The sequence below is a fragment of the Antechinus flavipes genome, chromosome X (assembly GCF_016432865.1).
Source record: "Antechinus flavipes isolate AdamAnt ecotype Samford, QLD, Australia chromosome X, AdamAnt_v2, whole genome shotgun sequence".
Taxonomy (NCBI): domain Eukaryota; kingdom Metazoa; phylum Chordata; class Mammalia; order Dasyuromorphia; family Dasyuridae; genus Antechinus; species Antechinus flavipes.
In genome coordinates this window covers 5,397,128-5,413,198 of record NC_067404.1, presented here as the reverse complement: position 1 = coordinate 5,413,198, position 16,071 = coordinate 5,397,128, and the positions used below count along the sequence as shown (strand labels likewise).

Sequence of the window (16,071 nt, the reverse complement as noted above, 5' to 3'; positions counted from 1 at the left end):
TCTCCACCAACAGAAAAGAATCAATAATGACAGAAGCATGTTCTATAAAAAGACTAATAGTTAATATTTAATAATACTTCTTTATTTTGTCATGGTTTCAATGGGACTTTGGAAAAATCTTCTTTGAATCTTACAAGACCCTCTAATTTACTTAGCATAGGTATTATTATATGCACCCTCTTCCATTTTATAGATATGAAAATTGAGGTTTAGAGCGTTTTAGTGGTTGCCTATAGTCACACAATGAGTAAGTCTGGCCCTTGTGACTCCAATTCCAGTTGTCTATCCACTATGGTAATTCACCAGTGGTAGGGCATCTGGTGTGAGGGAGAAAAAAATAATTCCCAAATCTGAAGTAATTTTAAAAGGAAATTTATGGAATCACTTAGTAGAGAAGACTGAGTCACAAAGGAGGGTGTGACTCCCCCTCAGCCAGGTCTGGAAAGTTTGTATTGTATAGGATTTAATCCCTGAACAGAAACAGCAAGGGCAGAAGCCTGTGCCTGCCAGGGTGCCCACTGTCCCTGCCCGCCCGTTCTGCTCTTTGTCTCCTGCCTAAAAAAAGGAGGGGGCTGAGAGGAGCCGCTTAGCCAGAAGACGCCCTTCCTCCTCTGCTCTCCGAGCTCTCAGGAATCCAAGACTCATTCAAGGGCTGGTGGTTTAGAGATGCTGCTTTAGCTCTTGTGGTCTTTTCTTTTGTGGAACCCAGGACACCCCTCCTTCCACCTTTCCCTTCCCCTGTGTGTCCTAGTTTCCGTGAATGGGACGCCCCTCAACTATCACTAGCAGAGCTCAGCTGCTGTCCCCTGCTCCCAGCCCCAGCAGCCTGGCCTCAGGAACCTAGGATCCTGGTCAGCGCCGGGCCCCGCTCCGGGTGGAAGATGCACTGCAGTGCTCTCTCCTAGGCAGTCTGGATGATACTGGCAAGAGAAACGACTGAGGAGGGCTCCCACCACTCCGGGCAGATGTCACAAAATTCCTTTCCCTGCCATCTGCTTTCCTTCTCTGCAATGGAAGACTAGCCCCACCCTGCGGTGACGTCACAATGACTTCCCCCTCCCATCTTCTATTAATTGTACGTCTCCTTTGTCTAGGTTGAGGATGTTCGGGGACTAGAGCAGTTGAAGGTCTTCGGGCCCCTCTTTCTGTTCCCTTCCCTTCCCCCTTGAGGGGCATCTTTCAGATGCCTGCTAGTGCCTAAGCTGTTGTGAGAAAGGTAAGTACCCTTTCTCCTAATCCTGCCTCAGCCCCTCCTTTTTTCTCCTTCTCTCCTCTTCTTTTCCCTCCCAACCCCAGCCTTTTCACGAACCTCCCCCCTCCCCAACTGACTTCTTTGTACAGGAGGATGTGTGGAAAGATGGGTGGACGGTTCTGGCAGTATCAACACCTTTGTTTTCGAGTGTGTTGTGTATATCGGTAGGATAATCTGTGTGTGAGAATGTTTGGGTGGGTGCCCATACCTGTGTGAAGTTCTGTGTGCCTGCCTCTCTGGGACTTCCCCTGCCTGCCCGGAGCTTTGTCTGGAGGGCTAGGGGACTAGTGAGAGGATGTTGTATAATGGTCTGGGGTGCGGTGGAAACTAGCTGGGGAGACTTCTTCCGATCTCCTCTTCAAATAGACGTTTCCAATCTTTCTTTCTGCTTCCCGTCTTCCCATTCGTGGCTTGTGGCCTTGAAGCTGCAGAGAAAGGAGACAGCTTAAAAATGTTTTTAAAAACATATTTATTGCAAATCTTATTTTGAAGATCAAAGGGAATAAAAATTATAGGAATACAAGCATATTTTATTGTAATGAAATCCAAGTTACAAAAAATAGAAGCTTATGTAGAAAAATAAGGAGTGATTATTTTATTTCTAAAAATCTCCCATTTACAAAATTATTCACCTTTAAATGTTTTTCCCCTTATACATATTTTTTCAATAAAGTGTAAAGATAGTTTTCAACATTCTTTTTTGTAAGATTTAAAGTTAGCAATTCTTCCCCTCCCCTTCTCCATATTGTCTCTATTGGTTTGTTACAATGATGTTTTTCTTCAACTTCGTGTTTCCTTTCTGGTTTTAACTGTATTTGATCCGTTTGCCCCAAAACACTTAAACTTTATAGAAGTACAATTAAACCACTTTATTTTCTGTGATTTTCTCTGATGCTTATTCTACCATAATCTCTTACCTTACATACAGATATGAAAAATGATTTTCTCCTTGCTCCTTTAATTTGTTCTTGATTTCCCGTTTATATCTAATTCATGTATCCATTTGTACTTTAATTTGATATTTGGTGTGTTGGTGGAGATGTTGAAGACTTATCAAATTTCTGCCAAATTGTTTTCTCCTTATCCTATTGTTTTTTTTTTAATCAATTAATGTGTATATTCACGAATATGTGAATGGAAGATGGTTTGGGGAGTGTTAAGTAATCAATATCTCCTACCAGTTCTATGGAAAATATCAAAAGACAATCTCAAAAACATGATAAAATGCAAGTGGGATGAGAATTTGAGAAACCAGAGTTTCCATGGCAAACTCTCTGCAACTGTTTTGCAAATTATACAAATTATACAAATAGTGTCTGGGATGGGAAAATCACAACTATATAAACACTTAATATTATCAATCAAAAAGCAAATGCTAAGCGCCCTCTATATGCTAGGCACTATGCTTATTGCTGGAGATGCAGAAAGAGGCAAAAGACAGGGGCGTTCAGTTTACTGGGGAGACATAAATGAGCGAGAGAAAAGCAAGATAGGATGAACAGGCAAGAGGCTAAATTCATGCCATTTGAAAAGGAAGAAAACTAAAGTGTCTCAGTTATTCTTTCAATCAATAAAATAAAATAATAAATTCTTTCAATAAATAAATAAAAATATATTTTATAAATATAAAGGGCCTACTAAGTGCCAGACACATAAAAATAAAAACAAAAAAAGGCCAAAGACAATACCTTTTCTCAAGGACCCCACATTCTACTAGGGGAGGCGATGTACAAACAGCTGAAGTGCAAACAAACTATATACAGGATAAACTGGAAATAAAAGAACAAGTGTTTTAGAGGTAAGGAGGCCCAGGAAAGACTTCTTGTAGAAGGTGCGATTGTAACTGGGATCTAAAGGAAGTCAGGGAAACCAGAAGGCAGAAATGAGGAGGGAGAGCATTGCAGGGAAGAGAGGTAGCCTGTGAAAATGGCTAAAGCAGGAGATGGACTGTCCTGTGCAAAGAGCAACAAAAAGGAAGGTGTCACTGGATCACAATCTGGAGTGAGAGTGTGGATGTAGGAGTGCACAGATGGGGGCAGGTTGTGATGGGATTTGAAAGCCAAACAGAGGATTTTATATTCAATTCCTGAGATGAAAGAATGTTGAAGTCCAAGCTCCAGTAGTGATAAAGGGTATGGAATCAAAGAGCCAGGCAGAAGAATGGCTTACTCAGTCTTCAAATTTATTGATCAGAGAGACTATATGTATATATGTATGTATGTATAAAATTTCCAAAGCTTATAGAGTCAATATCTAATACACTCTTTGATATTCCTGTATCAGCTCTAACAAACCTAATCCACTGAAATGCAAATGATTAGGCCTGGATTTTAGTCACTTTGACAGAATTGTAAATAGTTATGATACACATCACAGCAAAATTATCATGCCAATGTCTTCAAATGCATTTCTCCAAAATGTCTTTTATCTATTGTATAGTAGAATACTTTTTCCTGACCTAAGTTCAAAAGTATGTCTTTTATCTATTGTATAGCCAAGCTTGCTTTTGTTCCATTTGCTGGCATTCTCTAATCAATGTATTAAACCAGTCTCTCTGCAAATGTTTATTGCAAGAATTGGTGAGCCCAGCATAATATTTTTCCTGACCCTCTATCAAAGGAAGCTGCTAGGGCACCTTGGGGTGGAGGGGTGATGAGGCTGTCAGACCTATGTGTTAGGGAGATCACTCTGGCATCAGGATGAAGGACAGACTGCAGTGGGAAGAGACCTGTGGCAGCAAGGCCACCCACCAGATATTGGAGTAGTTCAAACATGAGAAGAGTGGGGTGTCTGCCCTGAGTCTTCTCCACAATCCCAGCATCTTCTTCAGGTGTATAGAGGAAGGGCTCTTGTCAAATGGATCAGATGGAGGTCAGGGATCAGAGCAATGAATGGATCTTGCAAAAAGACAGTAAAACCTGATGCAAAAAAACCCACCCCAGACTGATTAGGAGAATCCCAAAGTAAAGTGAAGCCCATGCTGCCTCCTGTTCCACCCCAGGTTGCTTTACTTCTTCAGGTAGTCTGCCCTGCCTGCCCTGTGAGGGAGCACCTGGTGGGCAGTTTAGTGGAGCTGCTGGCCCCCTCTCTAGGGGACATATTTCCCCCAGTGATGGGTGTGAGAGATGGGTTGGAAGTAGGCTAGCTGGGCTACAGAATGATGCCCCTACAAGGACTTTGGTGTGTTTTTGTGTGTATTGGGACACTTGGTCATAAATTGGTGCTGGTAGTGATGAGGAAGGTGGGCTCCATCTTTCCAGTGATTTCTCCCCTCCATGATACCTTTGCCAGCTGGGATAAAAGCAGGTCTGGTGGCTTGGAGAGGGGCTGTTCCTTCCTAAGTTCTGGAGTTTAGGGCATGGATCTGTCTCCCTCTGGGTCTCTGGGGAGATGCTGGAGTAGGTGAAGGTGATGTATTGATTTGTCTGCCACATGCTGCCCCCCCCCAACTGTCTTTGAAAGGCAATAGCCACCACTGTTAATACACAAGGAAAGCATTTCCTGAAGGACAATTCCCAGGCACTATTTTTTTAATCCGCAAATAGTGAAAGAAAGAGAAATTGCCAAGGCAGTTCCATCCCCTCAAATTCCCATCCCACTTGCATTTTCTTGATGTTTTTGACATTGCCTTTCGATTTTTTTCCAGAACTCAACTGGTGGAGGCTACTGATTACTTAAAAGTCCCGAACCCATTTGTCTATTTAAGCAAAGATGTGTTCTGCCAGCCATGATTGAATGGATTTATGAAAAAGTATTTGTTGAGTTCTTACTATGTGCACAGAATTGTACTAAGCAATGAGGTCCTGGATGAATGGGTGCAGTTGGCAGAGGCAGCCTGAGGATGAAGAAAAGTGTGATGTGTTAGTTATCTAGTCAATAAGCTGTTATAAAGTGCCTACAAAGTGCCAGGCATTTGGAAAGAAAAAGAAAAGCCAAAGACAATCTCTTTTCATAAAGATCTCATATATAATAAAGGAAGCAGGATGCAAACAACTGAAGTACAATGAAATCATAGACAGTATGAAAATGAGGGCAGAATTACAGTACAGAGTTAAGAAGAGGGAAGAAAGCAAATAGAAGTGACTTGTAAATGGTTTTCTCAAGGAGTTTCACCCCCAAATGATGGTGGTATATGGAATGATGATCAGAGGGAACAGATGGATCCAGGTAGAGTTGTTTTTAAGGATGGGGGAGAAGTAGACATGTTTGTAAGCAAGAGGAAGCAGCCAGTATACAGGGAGATATTAAAGTGAGAGAACTGGATAAGAGAGGTATCAGTCTGCTGGAGGAAGTGGGTTGGAAGATCAGTCATGAAGGTAGAGAGGGATTTGGCTCAATAATGAGTAAGCACATCTCTATGTGCTTAGGAGCTGAGGAGGAGACAGTTGGAGACGACTTCTGAGTGATGTGTGATGAAGAAGAGGGAACAAGAAGGAAGTCTCTGGGAATGACCTCATTATTTTCAGTGAAATATAAGGAAAGTTTCTCAGCTGAGAAAGTGGAAAGTTAGTATGAATAGAAGCCATGAGAGTTTTGAGGACAGGTGAACATTTTCTGAAGAGTCATTGTGGTGAGTGGGAAAGTGAGTTAATTAGAGAAGTATAAAAAGATTACCTTGGGGCTGTAGGAGTAGCTTTTTCAACTTTTGGGCAAATTAATTGCTGTTTTGGTAGGGAAGAAAAAGGCATGGATCACTCCTATGTGGAGAAATAATGGTAGATATCAGTCCTGATGAAATAAAAATACCATGATAAATTTAGCACTGTCAAACATTTTCAGTTTGGGAAATGGAAATTAAATGACATTTTGGGCCATGTCTTTCATTACTTTTTTAACATCATATAGCAGCTGTAGGAAGAATGTGGTTTTGAGGAAAGTGAGCTCCCTTTAGTAGTGTATCTGTCTTTTTTTCTTTGATGATGATACAGGATATCTTGTTGTCTGTGCTGATGACCAATGTGGGTCTGAGTGCATCTGCCCATTGTTGGGTCATTTTTGAATTGTATCCTATTCTATGTGACCTATGGGGTTTTCCTGGCAAATTTATTAAAATGATTTGTCATTTTCTTCTCCAACTTGTTTTACAGATGAGGAACCAAGGCTAAGAATATTAAGTGATTTGTCAAGGATTACACAGGTAGTAAGTGTCTGAGGCCAGATTTGAACTTCTAAATTTAAGCCCTCCTGACTCCAGATCCAGCATTCTATTCCACTGAGCCACCCAGCTGCCTGTAGTTGTGCTGCCATGTCCCCATGGGGTCTCTCTGATGCATAGGTGAGTGTTACTGGGGTAGGTGTCTCACAGAGAGCAAGCCTGGCAGAGCTTTCCAGTGACATTAGTGCTAAAGTGACCTTATTTATCTCTGATAATATCTCATCTAAGTTTATCTGTTGTGTAAGTCCTTGAAAACTCATTTCAGCAAATGGTAGGACTGAGAAAAGAACTTCTCACATTAGAGGGGGAATAGAATGTGGACAAGAAGGTTGCCAAAGAATTCAACACAGGCCAGTAAGTAGCAGCTGAATGTTCATGAGGTAAAATTGGATCCTTGTGGGAAATGACTTTTAACATTTAAAGAAGAAATTTATCCCTCATCCTTCCTGTCATGGGAGGTTAAGAGGCAGCCCAGTATAAAGGCTGTACCCTTCAGTTCTGGGACAGGAAAATCTGGGTTCACATTCTACCTTACTAAACATACCTTACTGGACATTTACTGACTGAATGATCTCAAACACCTCCCATCACCACTCTGACCTTCAGGTTTTTTCCTCTGTAAAAAAAAAAAAAAGAAGTTTCAACTATGTAATAATCTCTTTAAAATGTAATATTCTCTGTTGAGGTTTTCTTGGGATCTCTGGAGGCAACCTTCATTTCAGTTCAGTAATCACCAAAAGTGCAGCCAGGGGTTAAAGTCCAAATTCTTTGTTGTCTCCTTCAAAGTCTTGTCTCCTTCACTTGGGGCTCAGCTAGTTTTTCTGGAGGTCTTCTAGATCTTGGTTTCAGTGGAGAAGTAAAGGAGGAGAGCCTGCCACCACTTCTCTGTCTTCCCTAGTTCTCCTTTTGGCTGAGTTTGTCTGAGCTTATATGGTCTCTTATCATAGGTGTGAATCTTGTGAATTATAGTAAGTACTAAGTACATGTGTTGAACTAGACCATGCTAAATAACCATTGTCTATCAATTCCACTGACTTAGTACCTTGTAAGAATTTTTTTGTTTCAAGTTCAGAGTTCTGGCCTATGACACCTCCCACTTTCTTTTGTTTTTAGAACATAGGTGATCATGACCTCCCTGACTTCTGAAGGAGGTGAGAAACCCCAAAAAAGGAGGTGATCACACCCTCCTAACTGCTCAGGAAGAGAGATGAAAACACCAAAGGAAATGGGAAATCAAATCTGATTAGCAGGTTTCTGAAGGGTTTCACTCTTAAAACAGGTATACATAAATCCATCAATATGGGAGGTATTACACATAATTACATAAATTACATAAGCACATAATAACAACACAGGCTAGAAATGTTGTAACAAATAACATGAATTAACATGAGGAATTATACATGTCCATAAGACCTAGAAATAGTCCAAAACCAATCTATTGTCCATTACTTCATGTGCCAGGAATACAATAATTCCTGCAAGTTTTGAAGTCCTGCAATAGTCTCATCTTGTGTTAGGGAATCCAATGATTCCTGCAGATTTTGTTCTTAGGTCTTCTCTTTTGTTTTGAGGTTTTTCTCTCTGGAGAGTACCTCTCTCCAGGAGCTCATTGCCACCCATCTGTTTCCTCTCCATCTGTAGAGATACAAACAAACCCTTTCTCCCAAGCAGTTAACCTATCTAGTCCCTTTTATTTACCACTTTCTAAATCTCTTCTCATCACCTGGCAATTATATTGGAGCTGCTCACACTGGATACTACCCTTCTGTTGGGTTCAAAAAGCCTATATTCTCTCTAATTGTATTCCCTTTCTGCCATGTGATTGCTTTTTGGCTGATTGATCACATCAGCGTCCTCAACTTCTAAAGACTCTCCGGATATAAACTCAGCTGTCATCATGCCCCACCTGACTTTTGATTGAGGTCTTGGAGCTGGGCCCTGCCTCTCATTTCCCTGGGTCAATCTACATTCTGAGGCCCAGTGGAAACCTCGGTTGCATTTTGGACATAGGGTATTAGATCTTCTTTCACCTTGTCTTCTCACTCTGTCTCTTTGCATATATTGAGCTCTCAGATGTCCAATTTTTCCACATTGAAAGCATCAACGAGTTTCTCTAGAAGTCCCTTTCCAAGAGGGTCTTCTCATGTTCATCATAGTCTGGGTATAATAAGCATTGGTGCCCACTATGGCACAGCGTCTTATGATCTCCTCTAAAGGAGCATTTTTGTGTAGTCCCCATATAATTCTTCTGCAAAACTCATTGGCAGTTTCCTTAGCCTGTTGTCTGATCATAATTCTTGTAGCTGCATTTTCTCCAGTGGTTATTGTGACAGCTGTTTGTAAACCTCCCACAAAAGCCACAAAGGGTTCATTGGGACCTTGCTCTATTTTTGTGAAAGCCTCCCCTCAATCTTTCCCTGGGAAGGAACCCCAAGCTTTTATAGCAGCAGAAGCAATTTGTTCATACACTCCTATGGGGTAATTAATCTGTGCTGAATTCTCTTCATACTGACCTTCACCTGCTAGTTGGTCAAAGGTGATTTATACATTAACTCCAGTTTGCTTATTATGTCGGGCTTGAATCCTACATAATTCATGATACTCCAAAAGCCACAATAAGTTTTATCCAGTTTTTAAACATGTCCTTGCTATGGATTTCTAATCACTAGGGATTAAGATTTCATAAGCCCAACTCTCTAGTAACATCTTAACATAAAACAATGTAGCCCCATAAAGAGTGCAATCCTTTTTCAAATCCTTAATTTTATTCCAGATCAAAAGGAGTGTATCTTCTCCATTATTGACCTAAAGAGTCAAGTTCTTCAATCACAGGGTATGTGTTTATTTAATCAGCTATATCCTGCCCCCCCCTTTTTTTGCCTTAACCAGTGCCTTTTGTAATCTTGTCATGGGCTGCTTCATAGGTGCTGCTGATTCTGTTACTGCCTCTCCCCCTCCTCCTTCTTCCTCCTAACCATGAAGGGTTAATTGAGGGAAGTAGGTCAGGGAATGGGGAATGCCCTAATTTCTCCTGCTGTGAAGTATCACACTCAAAATTGTAAATTCCATTCTTATCTAATTTTTCATCCTTTTCACCTAGTTTATTTGGATCCTTCCCCTCCTGCTCTTTCTTCTTTTTCCTTATTCTATAACTTATATAATTTCCTAAAGCCAGTTGTATTAAATTATATGTATAAAGTATTTCTTTGGAAATTGAGTCAGGTTCATTATCATTGTAGTATTCACCTAGTTGCTCTCCTACTAATTTCTACTCCTCTAGATCCAATTCTCTTTCCTTAGAGAACCAAGGAGATGTGTACTGTACAGTTTCTAAAAGTTCAGTGATCTGTTCCCAAATTATAATCAAACCTTGGTTTTTCATAATCCTGAAAATGCTCTCTACACATTTTCCTTGAAGAGAAACAGAAGGCTGTCCCATTTTAGCTCAAATACTACCTTAGCCCTTAACAAAGTTTCCTTGTCTATTTTTGTACTCACCCTAATTTCTGGGTCACAGATGAAGATTCTTAGTCCCACGTTCTGGCACCAAAATGTAATATTCTCTTTTTAAATGTAATCTCTGTTGAGGTTTTCTTGGGGTCTCTGGGAGCAGCCTTTGTTTCAGTTCAGTAATCACCACAAGTGCAGCGAGGGGTTAAAGTCCAAATCCTTTATTGTCTCTTTCAAAGTCTTGTCTCCTTCACTTAGGGTTTGGCTAGTTTTCTGGAGGCCTTCCAGATCTTGGTTTCAGTGGAGAAGCGAAGGAGGAGAGCCTGCCACCACTTCTCTGTCTTCCCTAGTTCTCCTTCTGGCTGAGTTTGTATGGTCTCTTGTTAAAGGTATGAATCTTGTAGAACTATAGCAAGTACTAAGTACATGTACTGAACTAGAGAACTGTTAAGCACCATGCAAATAACCATTGTCTATCAATTCCACTGACTTAGTACCTTGTAAGAATTCTTTGTTTCAAGTTCAGAGTTCTGGCCCATAACACAAATAATTCACCTCTTAGGTTGCTTCCAGATCTCTGAGCCTAAAGGAGATGTAAGGCAAGCGCCTTTATCTCTCTGGGCTTCATTTTCCTCTGTAGCATAAGGGGATTGGACAAGATAGACTAAGTATGCTTTGAGCTGGTGATTTAAGTCTATGATTCTCTGGATAAATTTGGTGGTTTAAGGTAAGAACTGGATAAAGAGGGAATTGAGAACACACATAAGAAATTTGAAGGAGAGGCTTGGCTCAGGGTAGAGGCCATGGTCCAGTGGCTAGAACATGGAGCCCCAGTTCTACTGCTGATACAAAGATATGTTTATAAGTCTCCTTTATTGTCTGATTTTTGTATAATCCAGGATTAATTTTACTTTGGACTTTGGCCTTTCCTGATTTGACACTAGTAAAGTTTTGGCCAAAATTGGCTAATTATTTAACAAATATCCTTCATAGGTCAGATTGGTCCTTTTCTTGTACATTTTTCCTTCAAGTTTTGTCCTTATCAGTGGCTGCATCTCCACTTTGCCTGGAGCACAGCCTATGGGCTTGGTTGTTTGCTCATTATCTTGGATTCATCTTGTGGTGAACCTCTGACATGGCTACCTCTGTCAACCAATAAGTAGAACATGTTTATTGGTCTGTCTAGCTTTTTGGGTCAGGAGTGACATGAGAGACAGTTTTTGCACTGACCTTGGGCCATCCACCAGCTTTTGCCTATATTTATTGAGGGTACTGAGTCAGCTCAGGTCTCCATGTTCCAGGCAAGTTTCTGAGAGCCTCTAGGGGCTCCTGGCTAGATGCTAAAATTCCCAGAGGTCCCTTGGATAACCTCAGTGATATTGCTTATGGGTAAGGTAGCATCATGGATCCTGAGAGGTCTTCAAACTTCTACACTAAATTTTCTTCCATGGGGGAATTACCCAGCAGCAGTTATCTCCAGTTTTCTCTAGCCGAGATTTGGCCAGGGGCAGACATGCATACGAGCCAGGGTATCCCAGTGCCCCTCTCAGCCCCTGACCTGCCTTTGTCTCTTCCTGCCTGGGAAAGCAGAATGAGAGATGCCCCTCCTCCGCACTATCCCCTTCCTTCTGTGCTCTGGGGCTCATCAGGAATCCAAGTCCCATTCAGGGGTTGTAGCTACTGCTCTCTTCCCTTCTGTGGAGCCCAGGACAGCCCCCTCTTTGCTCTGCCAATTTCTATAAAAAGAGTGACCTTGGACAACCACAAGCTGAACTCAGCCCTTTCCCCGCCCAGCCCCAATAGCTGCCCTAAGGAACCTGAGAATCTGCTCACCTCTGAACCCTCCTGCAAGTGGAAGATACATTTTGGCACTTGAGAAAAATTATGAGGGGAGGGTTTGCATTGCTCTGGGCTTGCTGAAATAGAGCTTCTTCCCTTCTCTTCTCCCCCTTCCTTTTTCTCTAGGTGGAGACCAGCCCTGCTGGTAGTCTTCTCTGTCAGAGATGGAGGAGGAAGAGGAAGAGGAGGAGGGAATTCCCTTTCCCCTGAGTATGAAGGGGGCCTGTATGCAGCTGGAAATTTGTGTACCCCCAACCTCCCATTCCATAACCCTTCACAAAGACCCCCAACTCGGCCTGACAGATACAGAAGTTCCTGTACTCATCTGCCTACATGTGTGTGAGGTAAGCTCCCCCCTTCCTGGCTCCCCCTCCTGCCTCACCTCCCACATTCCCCCCTTTATATTCTCTTATGTCCCCTTCTTAACCTTCTCCTGAACTCCCCAAATTGTCTTGCTTTAGTTACTGAATAGATGTGTGTGGGCAAGGGTGTCGAGTCATGTAATATTAAGACATTTTTAATGCCTCTGTTGTGTTTTAGGTAGCATCATGTGCATGTGTGTGTGTGGGTGTGGGTGTGGGTGTGGGTGTGTATGAATGAGTGTTTGTGTACATATGTTTACCTGCTCCTCTAGAGATGTTCCTCCCTGGTGCTTCCTACCTGCATCCTATCTCTGTTTGGATGTTTGGGCTTCAGGTACCCCTGTACTTCAGGTGGATGTCCCCATCCTTTACTCAGTCTTGGAGCTGGTAACAAAGGTCACAGTCTAGGAATTCTTCCCATTCTATTCTCCATGTCTTCTCTTTTCTTTGGTATTCTTTAATTTAGTTTTTCTTCTGGTTTCAACCTGCATCTGGTAAATGAGTAATTTCCATGTACCTAGTTTTGGAACATAAGGAGGCACTATCCCTGACCCCATGGATCTCTATGATTACAGTCTGTAGATTGTAAGATGGGAATTCTTTTTATATTCACTTCTCTCATTATGAGGGATTTTAGAGCATTTTATCATAAGGCTCTTGATAGATTGGATTCCATCCTTTGAAAGATCCCTATTCTTTGACCTATTAGAGAGGAACTCTTAATCTTGCACAATAGAATCAGTTCCTTCCATATCTTGCATATGTACCAGTCCTTAGGGAACTTTCCTGCAAAGATGTTTTTCCTCACTTAACTGTTACCCTTCCCGTTTTAACTGCATTTGATCTGTTTGAGCAAAATCATTTTAGCTTTGTAGAAGTAGAATTATTCATTTTATTTTTGTTATCCTCTCCATATCTTGTCATAACCTCTTTTCCTATCCATAGTTATGAAAAGTAATTTCCTCCTTATTCCTCTAATTTGCTAATTTTTGCCATTTTTATACCTAATTCATGTGTCTCTTGTAGTTTAACTTTATAGGTATGGTGTGGTGTTTATGTCTTGTCAAATTTCTGACAAATTGATTTTTCCTAATCCTATTCTTTTTTTAATCAAACAGTATGTCCTCTCCTGCCCCAATTCCCACTCTCTTTCCACTGGCCTGAGTCAACTGCTGGATTTTTAAAAGCTATTTTATTTTGCTTGCTTCTGTATTACATACCTAAATTTTTCCATTGACCAATGTCTCAATTTTACCAAAAAGAGATAAGAACTTAATACTTTATTTTCCCAATTACACATAAATATTTTTTTTTACATTTTAATCCCCAAATTTTGAATTTCAAATTTCCTTTCTTCCTCCTTGAGAAGGAGGAATTTTCCCAAATTGAGAAGGCCAGCAATTTGAAATAGGTTATATATGTATAGTCATGTAAAACACAGTTCCATGTAATCATTCTATGAAAGAAAATACAAAGAAACCACAAACACAAAGAAAACCCAAGAAAAAGAAAGAAAAGGTATCTTTAATTTGCTTTTAGACTACTGGTTCTTTCTTTGTTGATGGACAACACCTTTCATTATGAATCCTACAGAACTGATTTGAATTACTGTTTTTGTTGAGAATAGCTAAATTACTCATGGTAGATCATCATACAATAATGCTATTAGTGTACACTGTTCTCCTAGTTCTGCTCATTTCAATTTGCCTCATTTCATGTAAATCTTAACATGTTTTTTCTGAGAGAAGCCTGATCATTTCCAAAAACACTATAGTATTCCATCACAATCATATAAAACTATTTCAGTCATTTCCTAGTTGATGGATACCCCCTTAATTCCAATCACAAATAGAGCTGCTATAAATTTTTTGAACACACAAGTCCTTTCCTGTAATGTTCTTTTCTCTAAAATATAATGTTGTCTGGGAACAGGTTTCTTGGGGGACTTCTGGAAGCAGCCTTAGTTTCAGTTCAGATCAATAATCACCTCAAATGCAGCCAGGAGTTAAAGTCCAGATCCTTTATTGTCTCTTTCCTTGGGCCCAGTTAGCTTCCTTAGAGGCCTATCTCTCTCCTTAGTTCCAAGAGCTTTTGCCACTAGTCTTTTGCCTCTGCCGGCTTCAGCCTCTTGCTCTCTTTCCGAATCCTGGCTTCTCAATCTCCCACAAATCCCTAGTTGGCTTGTGGGAGCTCCTTATATATGATCTCTTAAAGGTGTGAACTCAAAGGTTGACTCCTCCTCCGAGAGTGGGATTGTGGAGGCTGTGACTTGTGAATCTCCTCCACTGAACGTGTAAACTTGTGAATCTCCTGGACTTGTGAATCTCCCGACTGAATCCTGACTTGTGAATCTCCTGGAGTGCCTATCAATTCCAGTGACTTAGCACCTTGTAAGAATCCTAACACTTTCCCTTTCTGCTTTCTATCCCTTTCAAATACAGACCTAATGTTGATATTGCTTGGTCTAAGGTTATGCATGATTTTATAGCCTTTTGGGTATGGTTCCCAATTGCTTTTCAGTATGGTTACACTGGTATGCAATGTCACCCATAGCACATTAATGTTTTAATTTATATGTACATATATATACATACATATATAAAATTAGTATATTTTGTACACACACAAAGACACAGAAACAGACTAACCTCTCTCATAGACATACATTATATATAAAACATATATATATATAATATATATATACATATGTGTATATATATAACACACACATACATACATATTGAGATATGTTGTCTTCCTTGATATAAAACATGCCCCTGAAAGAAAGAGATTGTTTGTTTTTTTGGTATCTCTAGTGCCAACAATGTTGCCTGGTACATAGTAGGTGCTTAAGAATTGTTCGGTGCTTAGTTCCTTGATATTTATGGGCAGGAGGGTTTTTCAGTATTCATGAAGTTATATCATAGACTTAGCTATTTCACTTAGCTTATGCTTGACCTTAGCAGGGAAAATATAAATTATTACAGAACTTGGTATATGGTTTTTGGTGGCTTTGCTATACATTGGGGGTAATGGCACACCTAATAATATTTTTCTCTACTGTCCCTTTCCAGCCACCGTCTCCCCAAACTGTAGTCCCAATAATATTGCTCTGAGTTTCCAAAGTCCCTACTCTGCCCTATTCAACTGCCTCTCTTGCAAACACACATGCACATCTTGTGACAATCCCTGAACCTCCTATGGATCTCTGTGCCCAGCACCTTAGACATTTCCTCTAGTCAACCATTGACATCCCAGCCCTGAGGAAATTTCCTCACTCTAGCTCCACTGCCCCTCCTCTGAAGCAGTTGCTTCCCCTAGCACTTCCTGCACAGGGCTAAAGATGTGGAAGAAATCTTCCTATTCCTTCAATGACTCACCAAGTGTTGTTTCCCTCCAGGCAATTTTGTGCTGGGCCACAAGAGGTCAGACTCATGTAGCTGTCCTTTACAAAGTGCTGATCTGCTTGGGGGTTCTCATTCTCCCAAATGTTCTTGTCCAGCTTCCTGAAAATATCTCCCTCCTAGAGAGCCCTCCATGTTCTTCTGAGAAAGGCAACTTGTGCTCTCTCCAGGCACAGGTGTCTTTGCTGGAACTCTTCAACTGAGGTGGGTGGAAAGAATGACAGACTAATCTCTGTACAATATGCTGGGTCCCTTCTACTAAGTCAAATAGTGCCATTACCCCCACTTTAAAAATCATGTTTCACTATTTCATCATATTCACATCTTGTTCCATTTCACATTGGGATAGGTCATTCTTATGTTATTACAGGAATTTTCATGGCATACAGTAGCTTCAGATATGAAGGATGAAAAAAGGGTCAAAACTTCCAGTTCTATGATGATCCTAACCAGGAGGATGATAGTGTGTTCAGTTGCTGAATGAAATCAAATAAGATACCCCTTGTGAAGCCCTTTCTACTGCTCTCCCCATTGAATTGGGGTGAAAGCTCTTGAAACTGTGTCATCTAAATCATGGAAGGACCTTTGTGCTTGGAGGGATATGTG

General features: G+C 40.9%; 2 protein-coding genes across 3 annotated transcripts in view; both read left to right on the top strand.

Annotated features, from left to right (window-relative positions):
- The first annotated feature begins 1,069 nt into the window (after positions 1–1,069).
- LOC127542965 (eukaryotic peptide chain release factor GTP-binding subunit ERF3A-like) overlaps positions 1,070–16,071 on the top strand; it is a 102,026-nt gene continuing 87,024 nt past the window's right edge. The window contains exons 1-3 of one of the 2 annotated variants that reach the window (XM_051968914.1): positions 1,070–1,216; positions 6,340–6,527; positions 11,826–12,043. In XM_051968914.1, the coding sequence (XP_051824874.1) occupies positions 11,864–12,043 (180 nt within the window). In that variant the 5' untranslated portion in view covers positions 1,070–1,216; positions 6,340–6,527; positions 11,826–11,863. The remainder of the gene's footprint in view (positions 1,217–6,339; positions 6,528–11,825; positions 12,044–16,071) is intronic. The other variant, XM_051968915.1, reaches the window with a different exon arrangement.
- The window catches only part of LOC127542966 (eukaryotic peptide chain release factor GTP-binding subunit ERF3A-like), a 33,245-nt gene continuing 29,130 nt past the window's right edge, over positions 11,957–16,071 (top strand). Inside the window, 1 exon segment of the mRNA XM_051968916.1 lies at positions 11,957–12,043. The gene's annotated coding sequence lies outside the window, so the exon portion shown is untranslated.